Here is a 27825-nt window from a genome sequence, read left to right on the forward strand (position 1 = left end):
GGGGTTTCTTTTTTTTTTTTTTTTCCTTTTTTTCTTTCTTTCTTTTACTGCATATGAAGGTAAGATGCTGGAATGTAAGGGTGATAGAAGGAAAGGGACAAAAAGCACACTACATAACAAACCAACGTTATTAGCTTGCAGTACTGCATACAGTATGGCAGCAGGAAAAAGGAACAAAAAAGGATATGTACACCCCTATGACAGCCATCTGTGTGACATTCTAGCAGGCTCCCCCAAACGGCCATTGTATGGCTTCTCCTTTGTACAATGTCACACTTTTTTGTTTTTCTCTCTCTTTTTTTTTTTTGAAGCATACAAATAATTTGTACTATATTATCCTGCCAAATTAAAAAAATATACTGTGGCAGCCTGTCTTTTTTTTTTTTTTCCACTACCAAAAAAGGTACACTGATACCTTTTAAGAGAACAAGCAACAGTTAAAAATACAAGCTTCAATATAAATACTATAGTGCCTAACACTAGATGAACATTTAATTCAAATACCATTCTAGAAATACAGAAAAAAGACCATAAATGTGTTTTAGCATAGGAATCAACATGAGTGTGCATTTTCCTATATTTAAGTACTATATAATCTTAAACCTTTCCCCAATGTATGTTTTTTTTTTTTTTACAACCTGAAGAGCGGTGTGTATCCAAGGCATAGAATTTCCACTACCATTTTTAAATGGATAACAAGTCTTGTAACACCACCAAGACAATAGAACCCTAAAATGCAGTCCCCTCCCCCCCGCTAAACATAATGAAGTGTTTTTTAAAAATTTTTTTCTTAACATTTATATTTAAAAAAGTTTTGTACAAAAAAATCCTTGCACTGTAGAAGCGAAAGCAATCATTCATTTCTATGTTAAGTGTATTCTGTTTTCCATTCACAGCGCTTGCAATGTTGAGTCCAAGTAAGTAAGCTCATTAGTCAAGTAAATGGCTGGCAAAGGTTTTTTTTTTTTAGTTTTTTAAAAAATGCTCATCAATGAGATTGTGTTCAATTTTTTTTTTTCAGCATTCTTGTAACTTTTCCCTTAAGTATAGACCTGTAAACTGGGAAAATTGTACAGTGCACTTAATTGTCCTATCTGAGCAGGTTTATTTTATACTCAACCTCTGTATCTCTGATTAGAGAAAAGATACAGATATTACAGGCAGAGTCAAGTGCTATTTGAACACCAACTGGGGCAGATGCTAGCTTAATAAAAAAGAAAGAAAAAATTTAAAAATAAAATAAAAACAATGAATCCTCTTCCATGTTAACACAAATAGCACACAGTGTATGGAAAAGAAATGAAGTACAACTTTTAGGGAGCACAGACATATATACTGCTACTCTTAAAACTCTCTTCTTTTTTAAGAATGTCACATTTCAATGCATCGTAAGAATTCATAATCATCATTGTATCAATATTAGCTTATACACCTGTTCTAGTTTAAAAGGGCAAATAGTACCACGTTGTGCTAATAAATCACTTTTTTCCCTCTGTTATCCTCTGTCAAACCTTATGGTCAGCCTCTTCTTTTCAATATGGTATACGAGGTCTTGAAGTTTATTGTGTGATTGTCCTTTTGACAACCAAGTGGATCTGGATCTATTTCTTCTGGTGCCAGAATTTTTTTTAAAAGACATTATTTAAAACAAGTATCTTCATGAAATGAATTCCTTACTCGTGTATTTAATTATATTCCAGGGCTTTGCACATTACACATTCAATGTAATCATCATTTAAAAAACAAAAAAAAAAACTTTGGGCAAAACAGCCCATTTCTTTTAAGCTCTCACCAGGAGCAAAATAGCTTTTATACTGGTATAATCAGTTTTGCTTACAAGATTAAACTAAAGGGAAAATGATGATTAACTAGGACATAATGGGTCATATTTTTAGGTAGCCATTGTTGTGAGAAATACAAGAAAGAATTATATGTTAGGTCCTAAGGTTTATTACCTCACCCAATGCTGAATTAAGCTACAAGTTTATTATAAGTAGAAAGAACCATCAACGTGGTTTTAATAGATCCAAGGCACTCATATTTTAAAACCAAATGATAGAATAAACTTGTTTTGTTTTTTTCTGTTAATTTGTCAATTCAAGGCCTTTTATTCCCTCTCCAATTAATACATTTAACCCTTTAGAGACAGACATTTAGCTCATAGAGATTTTCTTTCAGCACTACCTATTCTGTCTATAGAGGGTTAATCCAAAGACTGTTTTTCCTCCTCACATTATAAAATAAAACTGTACATGATATGTATTACAGAATGTATGCAGCATGGTCTTTTTCTCTCTCTCTCTCTCTCTTTTTCTCTCAGAACGGAACTGGAAACAGCAACATTTTTGCTCAACAACGAATCGGGGACAATTTAAAATAGCCATTACATACCATACATGCTGTCTAAGTTTAAAAAAAAAAACAACATACACAACATGTAAATTATTGCACAAGAGAAAGGCTCAAAGTTTGCGTAAAATGCAATAGTATTGCCCCATACAGATCATGCATTCAAACGGTGAGAACATAAAGGAAAAAAAGAAAAAGAAAAAAGAAAAAGAAAAAAAAAAATAGGTGTGCTGGTGACAAGCACTCTCATATTCTTAGCTTCCGTTACTTCTGTTTGTTTGCTTGCTTGCTTGTTTGTTTAAATCACATGGGACTAGAAAAAAAAATCCTACTGGGAGTGGGGCTGGAGGGCGATGGGGAAGGGGGTGATGAAAAAAGGAGGTGTCAAGTGGGAGTGAGGGGTGGGGGTGGGGGTATTAATATACCTCTATTCAGTTTTTATATCATTATTCAACACTCGATCACTGTGCCATTTTTTCATGTGTTTCTCCAGGGTACTGTACACGCTAAAAGGCATCTTACAAATTTCACATTTGTAAACGTCCTTCCCCACCTGGCCATGCGTTTTCATGTGCCTGGTGAGCTTGCTACTCTGGGCACAGGCATAGTTGCACAGCTCGCATTTATAAGGCCTTTCGCCCGTGTGGCTTCTCCTGTGGACAGTGAGATTGCTACAGTTCTTGAAGACTTTCCCACAGTACTCACAAGTGTCGCTGCGTCTGCCCTCTTTTGAGCTGGGCCTGCCCGGGCCCGGACCACTAATATGGGGCGTGCTCCCTCCACTTCCCGTGCCGCTGCGCCCCGAGATCCCTCCGTCCAGCTCCCCGGGTGGCGTGGAGAAGCGCAAGCTCCCGTTCTCCGAGGAGTGCTCAGACGAGGAGGCGAAAGGCGATTGTCTGGAGTCCCCGAAGCTAAGGAAGGGATCTTTGAGCTGCCTGGAGGCCGCGTAGCCCGCGAGCCACTGCGAATACACGTTCTCCGTGTTGGGCATCGCGGCCGGGGGCAGGTCGAACTCCTTCTCGAGCTTGATGCGCTTGGAGAAGGGGCTCAGCGAGCTGGGGCTGCCCAGCAGCAGCTTTTTGGACAGGCCCCCGGAGGCCGACTCGCCCGGGGAGCAGCCGCGGCCGTTAACAGTGCCATCGTCTATGCGGTCCGACTCGCCGGCCACCGAGTCTTCGTCACAAGTGTCCCTGTGGCCCTCGGCCTCGGCCAGGTGGCCGCGCTTATGCTTCTCGCCCAGGACCTGGTGGAAGGCCTCGCTGAAGTGCTGCATGGAGCTGAGCACCATGCCCTGCATGACGTCGGGCAGGGCGCGGCCCTCGTCGCCCACGCCCACCACGGCGCCCCGCGAGCTGTTCTCGTGGTGGCGCGCCGCCTCCAGGCTCAGCCCGAAGCCGTAGTCCACCCTCTCGCTCTCGGTCAGCTCCTCCTCCTCCTCTTCCTCCTCTTCTTCCTCTTCCTCGTCGTCCTCCTCTTCCTCCTCGTCCCCGTTCTCCGGGATCAGGCTGGGGTCGTTCTCGCTCTTGAACTTGGCCACCACGGACTTGAGCGCGCTGCTAGCACTGCCCACCAGGTCGCTGGTGCCAGGTTCCGGGGAGCTGGCGGTGGAGAGGCCGTCGTCGGACTTGACCGTCATGGGGGACGACTTGTGCATGTGCGTCTTCATGTGGCGCTTCAGCTTGCTGGCCTGCGTGCACGCGTGGTCGCACAGGTTGCACTTGTAGGGCTTCTCGCCCGTGTGGCTGCGTCGGTGCACCACCAGGTTGCTCTGAAATTTGAACGTCTTGCCGCAGAACTCGCATGACTTGGACTTGACCGGGGGCTGGGAGGGAGGAGGGGCAGACTGCAGAGGAGGGAGGGGGGGCGTCGCCAGGAAGGGCGGCTTGCTACCTGGCTGGAATGGTTGCAGTAACCTTTGCATAGGGCTGGGCCGGCCTGGGGACAGCGGTGGGCTAGACGTGTTCCCTGCCAGCTCTCTAAGTCTCCTAGAGAAATCCATGGCGGGAGGCTCCATAGCCAGTGGGTTCAACCGCAGCACCCTGTCAAAGGCACTCGGGTGATGGGTGGCCAGGGCCATCTCTTCCGCCCCCAGGCGCTCTATGCGGTGGGGGTCCAAGTGATGTCTCGGTGGTGGACTAAACAGGGGGGGAGTGGGTGGAAAGCGCCCTTCTGCCAGGCCGGAAGCCTCTCTGGATACTGATCCTGGTATTCTTAGCAGGTTAAAGGGGTTATTGTCTGCAATATGGATCCCATGGAGAGGTGGCTGGGAAGGACATTCTGCACCTAGTCCTGAAGGGATACCAACCCGCGGGGTCAGGGGACTTCCGTGTTCGCTTTCTAAGTAGATTCTTAATCCATGAGTGTTCTGTGCGTGTTGCAAGAGAAACCATGCACTGGTGAATGGCTGTTTGCAAGTTGTACATGTGTAGCTGCTGGGCTCATCTTTACCTGCAAAATAATACAACACCGACATCAATGTTTAATCACCGCGGAGGGGATCAGCAATTGCTTATTTATGTTCCACCGCCAGCCTTCCCTGCCCCCAGCTCCCAAAGCCAAGGCCCTGAGCCCTCCCTGACCTACCCCCTGTGTCTACACAGCGCCTGGCATATCCAGTGGCTGGTGCCCAATAAATACTTGCCGAATCAGTCTTCCTGCCGTTTAACTCGGTTCTAGGAATTTTAAATCCAGTCTCCGAAGCAGAAAAATCTAGACCAATTCAAAGCTTGAGCATGACAATCCCTACAGCCTAGAGAACCTTAGCAACGTCTTCTGCACTTTCCAGTCTGTCACCAGCTGTGGTTTGGGGAAGCCATTTCATCTCGTGCCCCTGTTTTCTCATTTGTTAAGTGAGGGACTTGGACAAGATGACCTAAGGGAAACTTTTCGGCTCCCTAAATCCCATCGTTCTAATTCCCCCCTGGGTGGCAGGTGAACTTTCTAAATAGGCAATCATTTCACGGAGATATCAAAAAAAGAGAAGGTCAACTCATTACAATTCTCTGTGGCCCCAGAGATGCTTTTAATCTTAGCCTGAAATACACTAATTGTTGATATTATTTTTAAAAAAATGAGAAGGTTCTCAAAAATAATGCCATGGAAGAGAGACTTAGCAACATTCTCACATCCCAGCCTGTGTGAGGGTCAGTGAGTCCCAATTCTGATTCCACAGTGCCCCAGGAGGACTCTCGTTTTTATCTCAAGGGATGTGGTGAAAAATCTCAAAAGATAAATTTAATTCGGCTTTAAACAAAAGGCCATGTCAAATCCTGAGGAGCTGTCCCCCAGTCAAGCAAATGCAAGCCTAGAGTTACGGGGAGAGGCTGGTGCCAACTTACGCAGACACGGCATCCCAGTTTAATAACAGTTAGAGCAGCCAGCACCATGACCAGCAGCAGGCTGAGAAATGCTACACTATCCTCCTCCTCATTATTTTGAGAGGCTAACAACGTGAACCAAATTATACAACATCCTGCGCCCTCGGCTGAGCCTCAGCTCCAGTTGAGAAAGAAACAGAAAGACACAGTTCAGCTAGTCAACTCTTTGGCTAGTAGCCAAGCCGTCTGGAGAGGGGCCCTGCTTAAGTCACATTATTTCTCTCTCGTTGAAAAGAACCCGAGAGTGGTAAATGCCACTTTGGCAAAGAGGGGGCCAGCTTGACTTCACGATCATTCATTTTTGGAGATAGCTAAATTTAAAAGCAACAACAACAACATATACACGCCAAGGGAGTAACTAACAGTTTACCAGTCAACTGCAGTCTTAAAGAGGGCACGCCTGTCGGTGGGCAAAAGACAGGAGGAGAAAAAAGAAAATTTCCCACCAGGAATTCCAAAAAAAGGACAGTGTATAAAACACAAATGAGAAATAACAAACTTTAGCCCCTCTCTTAAAAGAGGGGCCAGAGGAGTTCCTGAAAGCATTGGCTAGTAACTTCTTAATAAGGAAAAAAAAAAAAAATTCATACATGGGCTAGAGTGGGAATGAGGAATTAATCAATTATGATTCCTCCACTTAGCAAGTCAGGAAGAAAAGCTGGCAGGGTCTTCTCAGAAGCCCCAAACATTCCTATTCCAAAACAAGCCAGCCTCGCACAAGCACTTGTCTGAATAATGGACTCCCTGCCCTGACCTTGCAATTTACTTTACAATGCATTTATAATCTCACTCAATATATCCCACTCCTGGGTAAATCTCTTTAACAAGATTAGATGATAAGATACCAAAATTAGGTTTTAAACATTTGCCTAATGTGGAGGGAGAAAAAAGGCAGAAAGATTTTGAAAGAAAACGCTGACATTAGTATCACATTATCTGCCTATTTTTGTTTGCCTCCTCTCTTCAAAGGGAAATAAAAAGCATCATTGAGAGTATTTTCATAATTTTTTTTTTTACTTGAGTCCTAAACAGATAGGAAAAAAACGATCCTGGTTCCAACTACGGTGACCCTCTGTGGCTTTCTCCTTTGCCTCTCTAGGACTCCGTGTTATTATCATACATTTAGCCTGCCGATCTGAATTGGGTAAGTAAAACAGAGGACTTGTCAGCTGAAAGCAAGTCCTTAACACTTTCATCACTCCAAATGCCTTAAAACCATATTTTACCTTACAATATTCTATTGAAACCCAGCACTTGGACCCCTGTGCCATGAATGTGGCCACTGGCAAACGCCAAGATCTCTATAGCACTACTTTAAGGAGCCCCTCTGTATCCTATCAAAAAGGCTTACCTGAGAAAAGCCCATTTTATTTTGCTGCCCTGAGCATCCTAAAATTTTGTTTTCAGAGCCAGCGTTGTGATCATGTTAACACTGTGCTGTTACCTTCCCCTCTCTCCCATACACCAGGTCAGAGAAAATGGCATTTTATCTTCTAATGAGCACACAACATACAGTTTTCACTATTGCATTTTAGTATTCCCATCAACTAGCTATTCTAGATCACGAGGGCAGCTAGTGTAATCATAATGTCAATGAGAAGGGCTGTTACGATTGAGACTAAAGATTACATGAAAAGAGCTGCTTTGAAACTGGTAATTATTACCAGTCCACTAATAGCAAATGATGCATTACGGCTTCCCCATATAATCTGTATTTCACTCAGCTCATGCCCGCGCACCATATTATATTACAGTGCTCACAGATTCTAAATTCCTAAACTGCAGTCATCAATAAATGTGTTACTTGCCATAATTTGTGAAATTACTTTGTTCATAACATCTTTGATGGTTTAGAAAGACCAGAATTGATTTCCTGCGTGGCAAAATTAGGGCTACATTGATTTATTGACTTGTAAAATATAATAATATTCTTCATTTACTCTGATGAAAATCAACTTCTCAATTTGAGAGCCTCATTGGGCAATCCCAGGGATTGTTTTGATTTAGAGCAATAAACTGAGACCTGGCCCCACACACACACACACACACACACAGGAACTCGGGGCATCAAAATGGTTAAAATGAGCTATGAGCTCACCTACTGGCTTTTATTTCTTTTTATTGTGTGGGAAGGAATGACCCCATTTCTAGTTTGTCAGGTGATTAAAAAGTCACATGATCAAAGCCTCAGGATTTAGATGAACAAGAGCGTTGGCCCCTGGCTCTGCTGTACACTAGCTCCTGGCCTGGGACAGCCTTAGGTTTCCTATCTGCAAAATGAACATAAAAATAGTACCTTAGAGAATTGTGAGGCTCAAATGACAGACGGGTATAAAAGCCCTCTGTAAATTATCAGGTCCAACGTGAATGACCGTGAATGTGAATCTTCATTACTACCAGGCTTGATGACTAACTACATCATACACCCAGAAGAGCATCCAGGGGAAAGTCTGAATCTAGAATCCAGAACCCAGGTCTTACCCCAGGCCAAGGTGGGGGCCAGGTTAGAGGAAAGCAGGAGGGGGCTGTTTTAAGGAGTGTGACTGTGCCCACTAGCAGAGAGGCCACAGGTGCTTAGTGCTCTGAAAGCCTGGCTCAGGCAGCTGAGTGGGGTCGGTGTCAGCTTGGTGCTAGAGCTTTCTGGAACCCCACCACCCATTTCCACATACCTTGCTCTGGTCACTCCTAAACTGGTCCTGCCAGCATGAGCACCAGCAACTTAGGCACCCTCCCTTTGCAGCAAGCAAGGAAGACCGGGGTTCCATATCAGGCCCCTAGTTTCCCACCCCTCAAATCAGACTCCCTGCCCTTGGGAGGATCAAGTGGAAGAGAGAGAACTAAACAGATTCCAAGGCCAACAGCCCTTGGCTACTCAGCTCCACCCTCCTCTCTACTGCCCCACTTCCCTTCCTTCCCCTTCCCTCCAAGGTGGCTCTGTTCCCACAGCCAAGTGTGGGGCCCCAAGCACCCACAGCCAAACAAGGAGAGCTCTCCCCACCCAGCACCCAGTTAGCATGTAGGGACTCGAAACCATGAGTCCAAGCCCCTAAGCTCTTCAATCTGTGACCTAACCAGGCTTAGGCCCAGCTTGGTGTGTGTGTGGCGGGGAGAGGGGTGTGCTTTTAACCCCTGCACCACCCAGCCCTCAGGACCCAAGGGCTTGTGAAATTCACACAATAACTCTTTGTTACCTAGGATTACCTAGGAGTTAACAAAAATAAACAACTGGCTTTGAATTTGGTCCCAGGGTGCATGCCATGCCCTGCAGACACCATTCACAGGTCTAGTTTACCTCCCATCTGAAAACCAGCCCCCTGTACAGCTTCTGCTCCTGCTTCTTGCTCTTCGGGTATTCTCTCCCGTGACACTTTCCCTCTCTTTTTTTCTTTCCACAACAGGCTATTTTTCATTTACTTTCAAAATGAAAATACTTTCCTTAAATAAAAGTTAGATATCACACTTCTTTTTATCTTGAACCTGCTTTTTTGTGTGTTTGGGGTGGAATCAGCCTTCCCCCCACCCCCTCTAACTTTTTAGCCATGCATGATTCATACCATTTATTCCTACACAGAGAAGCAAACTGTATTGCTTTCTAAAACAATATCTTTCAAAAAACATTTTTATGAACATACAAATCTAAATTTCATAGGAAGTTCTCCACTATAAAATTTGGCTTGAACAAGTAGTGGTTGGTGGTTGTGGTGGTGATGGTGGTGGTGGTGGTGGTGGTGGTGGTGGTGGTGGCTATGGTGGTGATGATGGTGGTGGTGGTGGTATCTTTGAATTTTGGCAACAATGCTGTGCATTTTCCCCTAAAACTAGGAAAAAAACAAGTAGAAATTACATATGTATGCACATATATAATGCACCACGTATATATAAAAATACACCATGTTTAAATACACATGTAAATGCATATGTAACATGCATGAGAATAACTTTGGAGTAACTCTAAACTGACTCCCTTTGGTTCCGGCCTCTGCTAAAAATGTATGCCATGGAATAATTCAGTCTTAAATGAGGCCATGGGAGCGAATATCCAGCAATAAAATGGGCTCTGACCACACAGACATTTGCAGTCACCAGCCATGGAGCCAGACAGGGCCCTGGGGAGGAGACCCACAGGGACGCGCTGCAGTCAGCTCCGTGCCCTCAGTATGGAAGGAAAGAAAAAAGGGGAGGGAAAAACTGAGTGGAGTGAGTGGGGGACTGGGTGCCAAGTGAGTAATGGAATAATACATGTGCGGATGCCAATCTATTTTGGAAGTAACTCCTTTCAGTGCATAAAAAGTAAGGGTAATTTCCAGAAACTCTCATCTCTATACACATGGACATTTGTAGAAGAAATAATGCTCAACTTACAAATACCCTGCGGGCCATATTCTGCACTCATCCCGGGCGTGGGGATCAGAGCTCCGTGTGCAGAACGCGGGGAGGAGAGGCCCCTCCAGTGCAGAAGTTTATCTGTGAAAGAAACCCAGAATCAAGCACTGAGGCTATGAGCAATGTGCATCGAAAACCACAGAATATCACATTTCCATTCCAATAAAGTAGATCAACATCATTACAACAGCCTTGCAGATAGTTAGCAGGACCAACGCCTGTATCAAAAAAAAAAAAAAAACAGTGAAAAGTTATTTCCCACCGTTTGGTTTAATTTTTAATCTTGGTCTTTTTGACAAAAGGTAAGAGGTTTCTGAGGGGGTGTTTTTTGTTGTTGTTTTTTCTTTTTTGTATTGGGGGTGGTTCTTTCATTTATTTATTTGTTGGTTATTGCTTGATGATTGTTTTGTAATAAGATATATATAAATAGCAAGGGAAAGTTGGTAATGTATGGGTAGGCTGGTAAAATAGGGGATTTATCTGCAAGGCTGGTTTACGTGCATACATTTACTTTATAGATAAGCCCAAGGGAAAAACAATATGCTGATAGGAAATGAGTGGGCTTGTGAATCATTCCTTCTCAGACAGTGTCCCACTCTGCCTTCCCTGTCCCAATGCCCCTCGTCCCATGCTGTGTTTATGACAGCACCTTGGCTGACAGGGAAACCTGAGGCACACTCCAGAACAGAATTCTATCAGTGGAGTACCCCATATAGACACACAATAGTGGAGAATTAAGATTAGACGTTTGGGATTAAAATACCTTTGGCGAGTTCTCACCATGAGCCTAAGGAACCCTCCCATTAAGTGACGGGGAGAGAACCGACATTCCAATACAGTGGCACCCAGGAAAAGTGACCCACCTTCTCCATCCCACTGCACTTTGTTGCACTCTGGCGAGGAAAAGAGACTTCTCACACTAATAAACATCAATCTAGCAGTAAATCAAGCATTTCTAGCAGTGAAATTTTTGTGAGAAAGGAAATATTTGGTTTGTGCAACCTGGGGATTATATGGTTTATGTGGGAAGTTCCTAGCTTTTCCAAGTCCACCTTGAGCTAACCAAGCATGCAGAGGTCAACCTTGAGGCAGGGTGGAGGACAAATGGGGCAGGAGATGCTCAGTGTGTCCTAGAGGTTTGCCGTTTGTGATGATTGGGGGAGGCAAGAGAGAAGAAAAACAGACTTTGATGGTGAGTAAACAGAGTATGTTTTCCATTAGCTTAATATTAAGAGCACTTAAAAGTGTTGTTGTTATACTCTAGGACAGCAGGTCTCCAGTGTAAAATACATCCTGTTCTCCTTACACAGATCATATTACCAAGAACGGCCAGGGCAGTCGGCACAAGGTTTCCTTTCATGAGGACCCGGTGGGTAACAATGGCATGGGGCTCATGGAAGCTCTTCCCCGGACGGCACCAGGACTGCAAAGACAGGCTGCTGGGAGCCTCCACCCAGCCCACGACCAGCTATGGAGGCACGTCCTCCTCCCTGACCCCCAACAAAGTAAACACCACAGAGTGAACCCGCTAAAGGAGGAAGCCTGGACTCAAAAAATAGGTATGTCTTCATCTGACCACTTATGTTCAATGAATTGAGAGGATGGGGTAGAATTACCTACGGATTTAGTCATAGTGTTTTTCGACGAGAAATCTGAGAATTCATTTTTGCCCTTGTATTTGTCTCAGCTATTTAATAAGTGTTTGTCGCTGAGACGAAAACCCTTTTTCTCAGGTGACCCACACAACGGAGGTGCCTCTGTGACCCCAGCATAAAAAGCAACAAGGTACTTGGACCTTGTTAGGAAATTAGACAGGCAGAGTCTAATTTCAAATTCCCTGCCACTCACTCTGGGAAGAGACCCCTGGGTGCCTCAAATGGCCTCCAGCAAGAAAGGGGAGAACGGTTAACCTGATCCAGGCCTGGCCACCTGCATGTGTCTCTGGTTGGCAAACCTGTCCACAAACCTGGTGGCCCTGAGCACGCTGAGCTTCAGGGAAGGGGCCTGGCCGGTTCTCCACAGCACCAGGCCCTGTGGCACCATGAGGGCTCATCCAGGGGAGTGCGGAGTTTCTGGTACCATGGTTTGGTTTGGTTTTTGGTTTGTTGTTTTTTTTTTAAACTTTATTGTTGAAAGTATTACATATGTCCCTTCCCCCTGTCCCCCCTGGTTTTTGTTTTTTTGAGTTGTAAAAAAACTAAAAGATCATCTAATCTGCCCTGGCTGGTTTGGCTCAGTGGATAGAGCATCGGCCTGCAGTCTGAAGGGTCCCGGGTTCGATTCCCGTCAAGGGCATGTGCCTTGATTGCGGGCACATCCCCAGTGAGGGGTGTGCAGGAGGCAGCTGATCGATGTTTCTAACTCTCTATTCCTCTCCCTTTCTGTCTGTAAAAAAATCAATAAAATATATATTTTTTTAAAAGATCATAAAATCTATGCCTTTTTTTTAATCCTCACCCAATGATATATTTCTTTATTGATTTTTAGAGAGAGAGGAAAAGAGAGAGAGAGAAACATCAATGTGAGAGAGGAACATCAATGGGTTGCCTCCCATGCACAGCCTGACCAGGAATAGAACCTGCAAGCTTTTGGTGCATGGGATGATAGCTCCAACCACAGAGCGACCCTGCCAGGACTCTATGCCTTCATTTTACAGATGGGGAAACTACAGCCTTGAGAAATTAAATGACTGGCCCGCAGCTATATTGATGGTTAGACACAAAGTGAAGATCAGAATTAGCCTTCCGACTCCACGTCCAGTGCTCTTTCCACCTACCGCCTCCCCTCCGCCGGTCCTGCCCTGGTCTTCACTGACCAAGAAGTGCCGTGAGGAGGACTCTCCTTCTCCTGACCCAACAGGAGAAACAAAGTCTTTTAACCTCTTGGGGGAGAGTCCAGCCCAGAGGTGTCGAGTGGGCCTTTCAAAAGGTCCAAGTGTACTGACTTGGTTTCAAAATCGGAAAACAGCACCTGATGTGCCTCCTGCGACTCTTGGCGCGCCCCACTGTTCTCACCCTCGGCCTCTGGTCCCCTGCAGAATTAGCCAGCTGAAGAGGAGCAAACCATTCCTACCGGCCTAACAAGCCATCGACATTGCCTTTGTCAGACAGACGCATCCTTGAGTTTCTCTTCCTCCTGGAAGAGTGTCAACGCAAAGGCGGCGCGGACCCCCGCTGACTGCCACCGCTCCCGCTGGACCGGCCGCAGCACTCGCCTTGTGAGTAGAATCGACATTCCCACAGGAACTGCAAATGCTAAACTGTTAATAGCTTCCCCAGGGTTTAACTTCTTGCTATGATGCTTTCCATTGTTTCATCACAGTTTAGGCAAAGCCAAGTCTCACATTAGAACATATATTTTAATGCTTCTAAGCATCAGGCTCAATGCGCAGCCCTGCCTTCCCAGGCCACCCCCTGGTCGAAGACCTCTTCTCCCACCTACACTTTCATTCTCCCCAGGGAGAGAGGGGCTGGGGTGACTGGCTGGGAAGTGGGTGGTGCAGCTGTGCTCTCTTTACGTCCTTGGTGGTTCTCTTAGGGCAGAGGTTCTCACAGCGAAAGTCCAGGCCCGGTGCCACCATTGCCTGGATCTTGTTGGAAATGCACATTCTCAGCCCCCGCTCAGACCTACTGAATCAGACACAGGGTGCAGGGTCAGGGGGGCAGCAATCTGCATTCAACACGCCCTCCAGGCGACTCAGCTACACAATCCAGTTTAACAAGTGCCACCTTCAGGTGGGGGAGGCACGGAGGCTGGAAGCTCTGATGTTCCCCTGGCAGAGATCCCTGGTCTGTGAGGCTGTCCTCCCTTCTATCTGGGAACCTCCTCCTTTAGGACTGGGATCGTCAGAAGTAGAGCAAGCTTGGGAAATCCCTAAGGCTCTCTCCATGTGGAATCCAAGGCTCTGCTCTCCCTCACTGACCAGGACAGGAAACAGGCCTGGTCCTCTCCAACAAGTAGGAACACTCTTTGCAAAACACAACATCCAAACCAGCTCAGGTCAGGCCGGTGGTGTCCTCACTGCTCCCATAGAAGCTGAAAATGTTGGGGATGCAGCTGTGGCACCCTGTATGGCTGGAGCTAGAACTGGACTCCTGCTTCCCTTTCTGGACATTTCTGAATCAACCTTTTAAATGCCCTGATTCCTCTGGTGAAAGGTGTTTTAACCTGTTCTGTTTCATAAAGGTCTCTCCAGACCCATCATCTCCACTTGGGGCCTCAGATATGTCTCGTGCATTGTTACGCTGCAACGTTTCCTTATGGCTGAATTAAAAAAAAAAAAAAGAAGAACCTTATTTTTCAGGTCTCATTAAAAATATGCAACAAATTGGGAAGGATTTTGATTGAAAGTGACACCTTGGTCCTTCTACATTTCTATACACAGTAAGTACCAACTTTTGATGCACTATAAACCCGGCTGGATGTCCCTGAGACTTAAGGTCACTAAATCAAGTTTTCGGTTTCATAGAGAACATCTCAAAGATCCACTTACTATAGACATACTATTTGTTTCTGACACTAATGTAGGTGTGTAGTACATCCACATTATTGTCTATTAATTAACAAGGAATACTGCTGATCTACAAATGTGCCCAAACCGCTACGCACAAAGCATCATTTCCAATACACTTAATGACTGCCCCGGGTGCCCAACTTTTATCAGGAATTAAAACCCCAGGCCTCTTTACGAGTACAGATGTTTGCTGTTCATTAAAATGTATCTGTGTGACCCTGCCCAGTGTGGCTCAGTTGTTTGGGTATTGTCCTGTGCACCAAGAGGTTGCTGGTTTGATTCCCGGTCAGGGCACATGCCTGGGTTGAGGGTTTGGTCCCCAGTAGGGAGTGTGCAGGAGGAAGCCCATCGATGTTGCACTCTCACATTGATGTTTCTCTCTTCTCCCTTCCTCTCTCTCTAAAATGAAAAATCAATAAACTATATTCTTTTTAAAAATGTACGTGTATGCATATATTATTTTCTCAAACATATATTTTTAGGTAACATCCCTGTTTTTCCAATGAGACAAGGCACAAAAGAAGTCAAGCTGTCCCCAAGAGGAATGGCTGCCTTCTGAAACTGTGACCTATTTACCACGTTGGGTATTCAAGAAGAGAAAGGATGACAACCCACCATAAGAGGGAGGGATCTCTATATTGGTGACAGGCCAAAGTAAAGGACCCTTACGGCCCCTTCCAGCTCCAAGATTCTCAAGTCTCCCCCCCACCCAGCCAGCAGCCAACTTGTAGACTACACTTAAAATGCATCCTGGAAGTTTGTAAAGTTCCCTGAAGGAACTAATTCCAGTTTATTCAATATTACTGAATCCAAGTCATAAAAATAACAACAGTGCAGCTAGTCTGAGCTAGAGGCTTCTTTAACCAAAAGCAAATCCACATAACGTCCTTCAAGTTCTTGACCCACCGTTTACGATAGGTATCAGCTCCCCTCTCTCAGATTCTGTGACTTCTCAGAGTCTTATGCCTATACCTTGAGTCATGTTGATCTAAACTGAAATGTGCCAGCTATACCACTGCTAATAGACTTCTTAATTAACCTCCCAGTATTGTCAAAATCACTTTCTCTTTTGTTCTAGAAATGAACATTTCCATGAGCATTTTTCCATCACTGCTTTTTGACCAGCGAAGGGTTTGCCAAATTGTGATGCTCTTTTAAAAAGTGTATTGTATACAAATGAAAGCAAGGGAGCGTTCTAGAGACACCACACTACAGAATTTCTTTGCTGAGACTTGGTCACGGTTCTTACATTCCTTGATATTTCATCAGCGACTTTAATTTCATCAATCACTCATTTAAAAACTCATTTTCTTTTTTGACCAATTCTATCCTCAGAGCCTTGATTATCTAAACAGCACATTACTAACCTCACCTTGGAAGAGTTCTCACCCTATGCATTCACTCTATGAGTTGGGAGATGGAGAGATGACATCTTTCATGCCCCTTTATCTGTAAAAATGCAAAAAATGCACACCACCAATCTGTCAGGCCTAAACAAAATTTTCTGCAATCTGTGTCTTTAACATAAGCAAAGCATATAATTCCAAAAAAAAAAAAAAAGAGCTTGCTTTTCTGAAGAATAACTAAGCCAGAGACAATGTGTTCCATCTTTGTGTTGAAATGCAGATTTCCCACTAAAAGGCAAATCCTTCATTTCAAAAGGTTGAATAGGATGGTACTTAAAAAAAGAATTCCAGCTGGTTAAATTTAGGGTGTTGAAAAAAGTTCACTCCAATAATATTCTTTGGCTCTGGGCCCAAAGTATTTTCGCTTGATCGTGAATTAGATAAATTTTTATTACACATTACGCTTTTGCCTTAGAATGATGGAACTTATTGAGGAGACTGGAAGGGCAGCTGCATTAAAAAGACAAATTGTCTTAGGACAGTTTTTTTTTTTCTTCTTGATTTAACTGTGTGCTTCACTATACAAAATGTATGTACCCAAGACACCTTCCATCCATCCATTCATTCATTCATTCATTCTTTCATGCATACATTCAACAACCACTGACCAAATGCCCATAATGCCCAAAGCAGTAGGCTAGCCGCTGGTTAGCACACAGAAAACTCAGACCCAGACCGCAGGAGCCTTCATCCATAGTAGAGAAGAGAAGGCTAGGGCAGAACTCGTTCTATTCCAGTGTAGGAAGTGTGTCTTCAGAGAGGCACAGATAAACTACGAAGGAAATTCAAAAGGAAGAAAATGGCTTCCATTTGGGAGAGAGGACAGTGGCGTTGGGGAAGAAGTAACTTAGGAGCCGGGCCTGGAGAGCCAAGAGGAAGGCCTTTCTAGACAAAAGAGAACACAGGTATGGATGCCCAGAGAGAAGCAGAGCCCAGAGTGTGCACAAAGCAAGTGGGGCCCAGAGGGAATCGTGACATTTAAATCAAACTACGGTGCATTGATCCATACAGTTGACAACAGAGGATATGGTCACCTCCACGGCCTTCTGAGGACTTCGGTGGAGCCTTCAGCTTTCCCAAGTTCCTATGTTCAAACACCACATTTGCTGAGGGACGCAGGCATGTGACGCTCGGGGCAAGTTCATCGGCCCTCCTTTGTTTCCCCACCTTGACTTGCTTCGCCTGATGGATGGTGGGTGGTCTCCCAAGGCCGACTCCACTGTGTTCTAGCCCCCCAAGTCAGACCAACAAGTGTTGATAGCCACATTCTTTGCAATCCTGCCTCCCCAGCTTAAATAATCTATTTCAGATGTATCATTGCCAGTTTAAGATGGGCTTGTACTTGCTGACACATTTTCAACAAATGACTGTACAAGAAACGTGGAGATTTTCCTATACTGCTTTGTCTCTTTCAATCATCAGCGTGACCTTCCCTCCAAAATCTCCCTCTTCCTTCTCTCTCCTCTTCTCCACAGGGAGTGGGGCCACCTTATGCCTGCTGAGTCCTTAATTTGAGGATTTTGTTTGTGTATGGTGAGGTGTGCGTGTGCGTGTGCGTGTGCGTGCGTGCGTGTGTGTGTGTGTGTGTGTGTGTGTGTACAGGCTTGCCTTTTCCTGAGGTAGTTTCCAGGTTATTTGGGGGATTTGGGAACTATCTTCTAAAGATGCCCTTGGCCAGTGCATTCCTCTGTGAGCCCCACAGACCCTGTCTTCAGATTCTTTTCTTCCTTTAGGATGTGAGGGACTCATTCCTTGGAGAGACTGCTGGAACGAAGTCAGAAATCTAGGTTCTTCGGGCCCAACTCTGCCACTTACCAGCTGTTCGTGACCTTGAGTCAGTCTCTTCCCCTTTCTGGCTCTAAGCGTTCTCATCTTTAAAAAGAGAAGCCTGGCTGATGTGTATGATGACTTCTCTTTCCTGTTCCCCACACCAGCTGCAGTCTCCTTGAGAGAAGATTTAGGGCGGGAGACTTGGACGCAGTTAAGACACCTACTACGGGCCTTACCAGAAGCCGGCACGGATGGGCTTTGTACCCTTTGTGCCTTGCAGGGAGCAGGAGGAATCCAGAGACCTGTGTGGGCTGGGTTCTGCCCCAGGTTCCTTCTTAGATTTAGTGTAAACCTCTGGGGCACAGTCTTGGAAAGCTCACCTGTCTCAGCGTCAAAGAGGACACCTAAGTGGGTCCTGACCCAGAGAGGCTGAAGGTCAGAGAGAACCAGGAAGAAAGTTCCCACAAACTCAGGCTAAATGTCAAGGGAAAAGGTCTCTGCTGTCTGTGCCAGAAGGCCAGTGGCGAAGCTCGGCCTCGTGCCAGAGCCTCACACCCACTGCTCACGAGGGCACCAGCAGGACTCTAGAAAAAGCCAGGGTTCTCACCCGGCCACCTCACACCAGCGTCCTGTGGTCCCTGCCCTCGACCAACGACCAACGCGCAGGGTTCCTGGAAAGCCATGTGCAGGATGGGTTTCTGTAAAGTGAATCCCATTTGCTAACCGACATAATTTCAGGGATGTTTCATCACCCTTCCAGGCTCATCGAAAATTGGCAGGGCTTCTAAGATCTTACCTTTGAAGAGCTTCCTCCTCCACCCCCTCCCCAACCTCTCTGTCAAGTAGTTAATGATCTGTAAACAAACACTTTAAATTCAGTGGGGGAGCTCACTATTTAAAGAAACCCTGTGGCGAAACCTTTTGAAAAGTTAACAATCTTTCTGTAATGTGAAAAATCACCCTCTAATTGATCAGTTTCCATTGGTGAGATTTGTGTGTGTTGGGCTTTCTGAAGGTGGGGCTCACCTGCAACCCCTTTGTGGTTGGAAGCGGAGGTGAGGGATGAAAGAAGCTGCCCTGGGTACATTTTCTCACCCGGAACTGGCCGGCCTCGCACAGATGTTCAAAGACTCCACTCGCACCTCTCTACCCTACCTGAGAAACGAAGAGGAGGGTGGAAAGTCATAGTCCTAGACCCCTGGCAAGCTTGGGAAACCACCCGAGCTTCTGATTTAAGTATTATTAGATGCCTTTCGCATTTGGGCTGTCAAGATGGATCCCATGAGACTGACCATTCGCTTAGCAAACGTTTGGTTCTGATAACACCAACCAGGGCAGTGAAGACGTGTCTATCAAAGCCAACAGAACGTGCAACTCCCAAATTCCTCTGAAGAGGCCACCCCGAGCCTTTTTATCTGTGTCAACTCACAACCAAGGTAATGTATGCCTCTCTATCACCATTTTCATCAGTCTCGAGAAAATACCACAGTAAGCTTCAGGAAACCAACTTTGCGCGTATACCAAGACTCTTGATGTTTTCGGGTGTTCTTGGTGGAGGAGGACATGGGCCGGGTGGGGGACACGGGTGCTGCTGGGGGGACCGGGAGGGGGAGGCCTGGTTGGAAGATGGGAGCAGGCCCAGGAGCGCTGCCACCCTGCAAGCTAGAGTTTTCTGCTCTTATCTCCCGGGAATGACGTGAGCAAACCCTTCCACGGAAAAAGGCCCAGAAGAACGGGCAGCCCCGTGCAAGGCTGTCAGGCCTCCAGGTCTGGCCCTTCTTAAGGAAGTCTGTCCTGCCTCTGTGGAGGCTTTATCTGCTTCCGAAAGCCTTTCCCTCACATCTGGCCCCACAGCAATCCTGTGGGATAAGGTCAGGCGTTATCCTCACCTCCCCAGCCACGAAAATGGGAGATCTCAGGGTCGTCCTACAGGGGTCGTGAGGGCAGGGCGGGGCACTCAGAGTCCTGCCCACCTTCTTTGCCCCTCGTCACCACTCACCTCAGGTCCCCTGGAGGTGGGTCAGGGCAAACTGTGCTGCCCAGGCACTAGTCTTACAGACACTGATTTGCCTTCCTGGGACTATAACGTGCTGTGTGTGTGTGTGTGTGTGTTTGGGGAAGTGGGGTTGAGGGGGGCGCGGCCACACTCTACCGGCCTAACGTTCTGTGATGGACCAGCTTGGCCAAGAGATTCTCAGAACTAGAACTGGACATTTTCCAGAATGAAAACCTATTATGTCCTATGGTTAACACAGAACTGCTCAGAAATTATGAGAACTAATTTAAGGCTTCAAAGCGCTACACACTTTTTTTTTTTTTTAAATGGTCTAGCAGGTCAGGCTCTGACTTTTCTTCAGGAACAAAACTAGGCTGCCCTCTCGCCTGAGGTGAGATTGAATCGAGGAGGGTTCTGGTGCTGGGAGGCCAGGCCTTGTCCCAAGGTAGCAAGTCCCTCTTTCAGAAAACAGGCCTCTGCCCGCCCACACGCTCCTCCGGCTTCTGCGCGGCCCCCCCCCCCCCCCCCGTCTACTCAGTCCCTCAGCACCCCCGCCCCCCCCCACGCCTCCTCCCGGACACACAGCAGCCCTGCTCGGGCCTCAGCCCTAACCTCTCAGACACAGTCCCACAGAACAAAGGCGAGGCAGACATAGCCTATTTATTCAAGGCCTAGTTTCTTGGCTTCATAGTTATTTTCCTGGCTTTTTACCCAATTTCAAATCCTTCATTTATACCACTTACCAACCTGGAAAGAATTTCCTGAATAAAAAAGAAATGCCCACATGTATAATCCGTAATCATTCGAGAGGCCCCAATCCAGCCACAGAATGGGTGCTGCCGGCTGTTCTCAGGTTTACTAATTCTGTTGATTCAATGGGGGTAACGCCCAAAGCTATCAGACACCCTCTCCCCCCACATCTCCTCAAACCCAGAGCGCATCATCTCAGCTCCGGTCTACACACTGGACAGGTGCACTGGGAGCTCAGCTCATGGAGGGCTGGCCCCCTGTGCAATGGGTACACAATGCCTCTTTTCCTTCTCCACAGGCATTGGGGGTGGGGGGGGCGGGTAGGCAAAGGAACCCCACACTACAGAGGAGAGACCCCAGGATCATTTTTCATTTTGAATGCCTCTAAGATTCAATGAGATTCTTCAATCAAGATCTCTTACGTCTACCAGGAACGGGAGACACTCCACTCTCCCTAACAAGCCCCTCGGGCTGAAATCTTTTTGCTTCCAGAACCTCAACTTTCGACTGCTGGGTAGAAAGCCCCGTCTGTCACCGGCCCACAGATCTCGGCCGCCTTCGCGCTCAAACCCTGTCAGGCGGTGGGGAGTGTGGACAGCAGGGCTGACACCGTTTCAAAGAGGCCGACCAGGCAAGAACCGTCCTGTACGCCTGCCCCGGCTCTCATGCAATAAAATGTCTTTTATCAGCCTAACTCAAGGCAAAGAGTCAAGGGTCTGTCACCATTTTAAAGAGGCTTATTACATGGCCACAAAAATTTGCCTCAGGCTGCAACCTGGCATGTAAGGTATCAGCGTGGGACAGGTTCTTTTGATTTGATTTTATTTTCTTACAAAATCCGAAAATGAAACGCTTCTGTCCCTCCCTTCCACCAACCGTTTTTTGATTTATGGAGAGGAGGAAAGAAATCTGAAGTTGACAGGTTGGGACAACTCCACTCGGCTTTCTTACTCAAAAGCTGCTTTTGTTAAACCATACTTTGCATTTATGGCCTGCGGCTCTTGGCTGACACAAGGGCGGCTCCTCCAGTGAGGAGCAGGCTGTGGACTTCCCCGGGAGGAGGCCCCACTGAGACTACTGGGAGCACTGAAACTCAGGGGGTGGGGGCACGAAGGCCCCCGGCTAGACAATGGATAGGACGGCAAGGCTAAGGCGCGCTCTGTCCCCCGCTCTCCACTACATTTGGGTCCCGGGCTCCCGGAATCATCGTGTATCCCACCAGCACTGGTCCCCCAGCTGAAGCCCACGCCTTCTGAGAACCAAGATTGTCCTGTCTACTTCTCATCGCCCAGCACCCCTCTAGGCAAAGAAAAGCCGTCAGTAAATACTGAGAAATCGAGGCTGCTCAGTGGACTCTCCTTCCTGCTGGAGGCTGTTTGTTCTAAATGACCCGGCTGGCCGGAAGGAGCGGCCAGGGAGCCAGCTGTGGCCAGGGGAACCTTCCCTTCCTGAAGCCAGTGAGGTCTCTTCAGTAAATGATTCACTCACCAAGGAGCCTCCGGGTCAGCCTTGACCCCAGGCATGATTACAGCCCCTTGAAGGTGGCTGCCGGTCCATCAGTCCACTGTACAATTTTGGCACTCTGTAACTGTATGTTTACTCAATGGTTGTTATGGACAATCAGGTTAGTAATTCACTTCCCAAATGCTGTGTAATTACTAGATGTCAAATTTCCTTAGGTCTTCTGATGAATTGGTCCCAATTACCTAGTCTGGGTCCCTTTCCTCTACTCTCTTAAATTTCTTTTTTAGTAAACCCTACCACACACACACACACACACACACACACACACTTTCCTCTCTTCTTACCCCCTAAGGCACCCCCATTTTTATGCCCCAAGAGAAAGAATAGCATGAAGTCCTTCCATTAAGATAATCCTGTTTATAACCCATAGTTTTGCTAGAATAAAAAGGCTTTAAAATGAGGCTAGAAAGCTATCCATGGAAGGGTCAGTAAAAGCTGGCTGGCTGATCTCACCTGCCTCAGGCGCAGAACATCTGAGCCACTCACACCTCATCATCTGAGCTGCACCCGATCCTGGCACAGCCCAGCGGGGACCCCGAGGAGAAGGAATGCAGAGCCCTGGTGTGTTCTGCGAGACCGGGGCTCCCCAGCCCAGTGGCTGGCAAGGGCCCTGGGACGTGAAACCACACGGGCTTATGAGACAACTCTGCTCGGGACATGCTGTAGGGGGTGAAGAGAGAGACACATGTACCCTGGAAACAAAAATGGGAAAGGGATCCCAGGAAAAGCAACAGCAGCCAGAACCCAGGGCCTCCCCTCTGTCTCCCAAGGGCCCTTCGCACCTCTGCTCTGTGGTTTTAACACACTACACCTCACCCACCACAAGCGGACAACCTGCTTTCAAAGGTCAAAGCAGTTTCTGCTCCCCAATAGGGCAGTGTGGTCAGCTGACCCGGGTCACCCCAGCCTGGAACTGAAGCCACCCAGGCCACAAGCTGCAGGGCCTGGCGGGAAACCCAGGCAAGACAAGGGTCCCTGAGCACAGCTGCTGAAGGAGGAGAGGGGACGAAGGCGACAGGATTGTCCCCAGCCTGCTCCTGGCCACGAGTGACTGCGGCTGAGACAGTGCTTCTTCCCCAAGCTGATGGGTTGTGATTTTTGTAAGTCTTTTTTTCTTTTCTTTTTTTATGTTCCACCCCCCTACATCTTTCTCTCTCCCAGCACACACAATTCGAGGCTCTAGTATTTTAAAAGGTGCTGGTTTGTTTGGGATGTTTTTTTTCCCCCCCACAGATAAGATTAGTTTTCTAACAGACTCCCAATGCATTTTTTCTGTTATGGTAGGAAGTGAATTGGGAAAAGCCTGGCCAGACAGCCAGCCCCACAGAAAATTCCCGAACTCATGAGATCCATCTAGATAGAGAGAATGTCTCCTGAACCTCTAGTCCATTCTAACCTTGGTGTCAAAAGAATGCAAATGGACTAATGTTTCCCAGCTGAGGGCTTGGCGGTCACTTTCAACTCAAACATCCCTGCTCATCAGGGTGGGAACAGACTGGTAATGGGGGGATTTCTATACGTTTAGAACACTGGGGACTGTTCTACCTAGAGTGTAGTTTGGTTGGCATTTCTGTGTTGTTTATTCAGGTTGTGGTTTCTTTTCCTCCCTGGGGGGCGGGCGGGGGGGGTGGGGGAGTGGAGCTGTATTTGTTTCCTGATCGTGGACAGAAGGAGGGTGTGCAGTGGAGGAGGTGTGTGGGGAGCAGGCGGATAGATGGAGTGGGGCCGAGAATATCCGGAATTGGAGGAAAGTGAGAAATGGAGCTGTTTCTTGGCTTCCAAACAGTTGTAATTTCTACCGCCACTGCTTAGATCCTGGGCACCAGGCACGAAGAGTGGGAAAGGGGGCATGTGACAACTTTGCAACAACTCGGGATTTGGCATTTAAATCCACAGGAAATAAGAAAAATAGAGGGACTTCTTATTTATAGATTTGCAGATGAATTGAATGAGATAACCAAAATGCACTTCTCGTGTGTCTGAGGAGCAATTCCATTTTCAGACTTGGAAAGTTTCCCATAACTGAGTATCACCCGACCCCGGCTGCACGCTGCGTCCCAAGGTTAAGATCGGCATCCTGAAAACCGGGCAGAAGGCCGCTGCTTTGGGGGTAGCGCGAGAATTCTCCTTGGAAGGACGAGTTGGTACCACACTGCATTCAGCTGGATTCGGTTCATCTGATTACACAGTGCCTGGCTTTCTAGACTATGTAATCATCTCTTTCTGATGACATTTTAAATGTCCAACTAGACAAATAATTGCAGCAATAATTGATAGCAGAGTCAAGCAGGAAGATCACTGATTGGCAGAGTCCCCGCCGAAACAAATCTTTCTTTCAAACGTTACAGGAACGAAGCTTAAATCTAACTTTTGCTGATAAATGCTCAAAATCTGATTTACTGATAAAGGCACTGCAAGAAGACCTGCACTTCCGCCTGTGATTACTTTGTGAGCCATCTGAGAAGAATCAGGCAGCGTGATTTATATTATCTCACTTCCCGTGAATAATTTGCACGGACAGTGTGGGTAGTTTGGGGAGAATCAACACGGGCAAGAGGAGTGTGGGGCGCCTGGCGCTGCAAATCCTCAACGATGCTGGGCAGCCATCGAGTTTACAGCCCTTTCCCCTCCAATATGCCTCCCTGCTGGAGAAATGTTGGGGGGGGGTGCGGTGGGGGGCACGCAGAAAGGAAGACGCACAAGTGATCAGCTCCGCTCAGGCCCTTGAAAACTGGTTTAAAGCAAGGCCTCAAACCAGGACTCAAACTCGCCAGCCCTCCCTTCGCAGAGAGCCCTGAACATGGTTGGGAGGCCTGGGCTCCAGCGAAACCCAAGCAACCGCAGGCAGGTCCCGGGAAGCGGCTTCTATCTGCTTCGGCCGCCAGCCTGTTTCTCCATCCGAGGCAGAACCCAAATCGATTGTCTCTATCATGTGCTTTGATTGCAAGATTCAAGTTGTTACAGTGTGGGGAACTGCTTTCCACAACCCGGGCCCTGTGGAATGCTGCTATGGTCAGAAATAACTCACGGAGGATGCTTGTCTCCGGGAAACATCAAGTGAACGAGCTGGCGTATTAGCAGACACAGATTACAGTAAGGCAACTCGGACCAGCAGCAAAGCAAGAATTTCAGAGATGGGGGTCTCAGCATTTGCCAGAAGCACTAGAATGAGGATATCCTTTCATTTTTCCACTATTTTCTTATTGTTCTTTCTTTTTTTTTGGGGGGGGGTGCTTCCCTGCCCCCGCCCAACCCCCCCGCATTGAATCTGAACCATTACAGGTGAGTCCTTTCATAGCTTCTGTTAAAAATCAGAAGCTTGTTAGACGTAATGATTATCTGCGCTGTGACACTCACCACGTGCGAGGGGGCTTGTCAAACAGCTTTCCTCTCATTTGGAGCTCCTCCGGTAATTAGAAAGCCCTCAGATATTCTGCAAATGCAGGTCACTATCGACAGCTCGTGCTTTGGATGCTTTGCCTGTGACAGTTGTTGGGCTGCCCTTCTAGGAGCTGGCAGCGTTGTCCAAACTCTGACAGTGTCAGAAAATGCAGTCACCACGGCCGCCTCGCAGGGTGTGCCAGGCAAGGTGGCTGTCCGCACAGTCTGTTCCTCCGCAGCCAGCCGGCCTGCGGAAACCTGCATCACCTTCTGCTAAAAATAGCTCTAACTTCAATCCTCTCTCCCTTCTCCCCCCCCCGCAACCCCTTTTTCTTCTCCTTCTCAGCGCTCTCTTCTCCCTTCTCCCCATTATCTTTCTAGCATCTCCCTTCTCTCACCTTCCTTCTCCTTACACCTCACCCCCACCCCGCCCAGCCATCAGGGTTCCTCGGCTTATTGGAAACGGTCATGTTCACCAGAGAGGGAAGTAGATCTCACAGATGAACCAGATTGTTTTTTATTGAAACAGCAGTGATTGTGGAACAGAAACTCTCCCCCCTCCTTTAAAAAAAACACACATTTCCTATTTTGTGTGCAGGTCAGCAGCTGCACCTGGTGAGGCGGAGGTCAAGTCTATGCCTCCAGCAATGCTCACATGCTTTTCTCTTAAGGGAAGGGGGACCTTGAAGGGGGAGAAGAGGAGGAGGGAGGAAGGAAAGGTTAACGACCCAAGCAAAAATGTATATAGGGCTGATGTTGTCCATTCTCATCACTATTCCAATATAAGACCTTAAAATTGTAAGAATTCTTACTTAGGAATAGCTTATTATGACTTATGTGCTTGGAGGAAGGGGGCAGTGGTGATGTGTCCATGATCATATGTGAGTAACTTGTGTTTATTTCACCAAGTTCATCCAAACTTCATCAAGTTCAAGCCAAAAAGAAATCTTCTGTGGCACTTAATAAGAAATATAAACACTATTTGCACACACACACACACACACACACACACCACCACCACCACCACCAACAAGGCACAGCCCTGGAAGAACCATCTGTCCCTTGCCACCACAGCCCCCAAGTTAACTCATCTCACCAGGCCAAATCCCAGGTCTTACCTAAGCAGGCCCAATTCTTCCGTGAGGTCCCTGTAAACAAACACAGGAGACTGCGGGTAACGGGAGCCTGGACTGGCAGTTGCTGGCTTATGAAATGCAACGTGGGCTGGTGGAATACTATGCAGCAGTAAAAAAAGAAGGATCTATATTACCTTTGCGACAGCATGGACGGACCAGGAGATTATTATGCTAAGTGAAACAAGCCAGTCAGAGAAAGACAAATGATCCCACTTATATGTGGAATCTAATGAACAAAATAAACTGGTGAACAGAATAGAGCCATGGATGCATGGAACAGACTGACAGATCTCAGGTGGGAAGGGGTGGAAGGATGGGAATACATTAACCAAAGAACATATATGCATAGCCCATGGACACGGACAATAGTTTGGTGAAGGTGTGGGGTGAGGCGGGGGCTGGGTGGATGGAGGCAAAGGGTGGGAAAATGGGGGAAATCTGTAATACTGCTCACAATAAATGATAGATAGATAGATAGATAGATAGATAGATGATAGATAGATAGATAGATAGATAGATAGATAGATAGATAGAATGCAATTGGCTGGGATGGGGGTGAGATGCCATGTGCTAGAATTCGCACAAACCCAGATTAGCTAAAGTCACAGTGACTGAGCATGGTAGAGCAAGGTGACCCCCGCAAGAATCCAAGGACAGTATCCTCAACAGTGGGCCGCTAACCCCAGTGGGGGCCATGCCTCCACCCACATCCTGCTGCTGATGGCTTGGTCATTGGCCTCCAGACGTCAGTCCCAGGAGAGCCCTCAATGCTTTTAAGCTTACTGGGGGGGGGGGGGGGGGGGGGGGGGGGGGGACACCCAGGCTTATTTAGATCCTGCCTGTGAGGAAAAAATAAGAAAAAACCTAGATCTGGAAAATAATGTGAATAGTGGCAAAAACCAATCAACTCATTTCTAGAGAAAAACCCTCCATCCAACGTCACAAACTGTCGAATATTAGAATATTCCTTGGAAGCTGTCCCAGCAACCTAGATATGAGAAACTACACTTGCTATTCTGAGGTGAGAAGCGAAGTTGCCTTTCACTCGGGACTGTCAAACCTGGACTATAAATACAATCGCTGACCCTTGTGGACACCGGGCTAAGCTCAGCCCAGAGAAGGCAAGTGATTCCCTAAGGTCACACAGTAATTCCCGGTCCCCCAGACCAGTCCCCCTTCACCAAATAGACGGTTTTATCTTCTCTTGAAAATATGTCTGGCTACATCTGATCCCCATATT

At 46.9% G+C, this 27825-nt stretch overlaps 1 protein-coding gene across 5 annotated transcripts in view; it reads right to left on the bottom strand.

Annotated features, from left to right (window-relative positions):
* Positions 1 to 27825, bottom strand: part of BCL11A (BCL11 transcription factor A) — a 99774-nt gene that overhangs the window by 6004 nt on the left and 65945 nt on the right. For 3 of the 5 annotated variants that reach the window (XM_028139869.2, XM_054727833.1, XM_028139868.2), the window contains 2 exons: positions 10089 to 10190; positions 2775 to 4797 (listed from right to left, as the gene is read on the bottom strand). In XM_028139869.2, the coding sequence (XP_027995670.2) occupies positions 2777 to 4797; positions 10089 to 10190 (2123 nt within the window). In that variant the 3' untranslated portion in view covers positions 2775 to 2776. The remainder of the gene's footprint in view (positions 1 to 2774; positions 4798 to 10088; positions 10191 to 27825) is intronic. The other 2 variants (XM_008162104.3, XM_008162105.3) reach the window with 2 other exon arrangements.

This window comes from Eptesicus fuscus, chromosome 16, assembly GCF_027574615.1.
Source record: "Eptesicus fuscus isolate TK198812 chromosome 16, DD_ASM_mEF_20220401, whole genome shotgun sequence".
Lineage (NCBI taxonomy): Eukaryota > Metazoa > Chordata > Mammalia > Chiroptera > Vespertilionidae > Eptesicus > Eptesicus fuscus.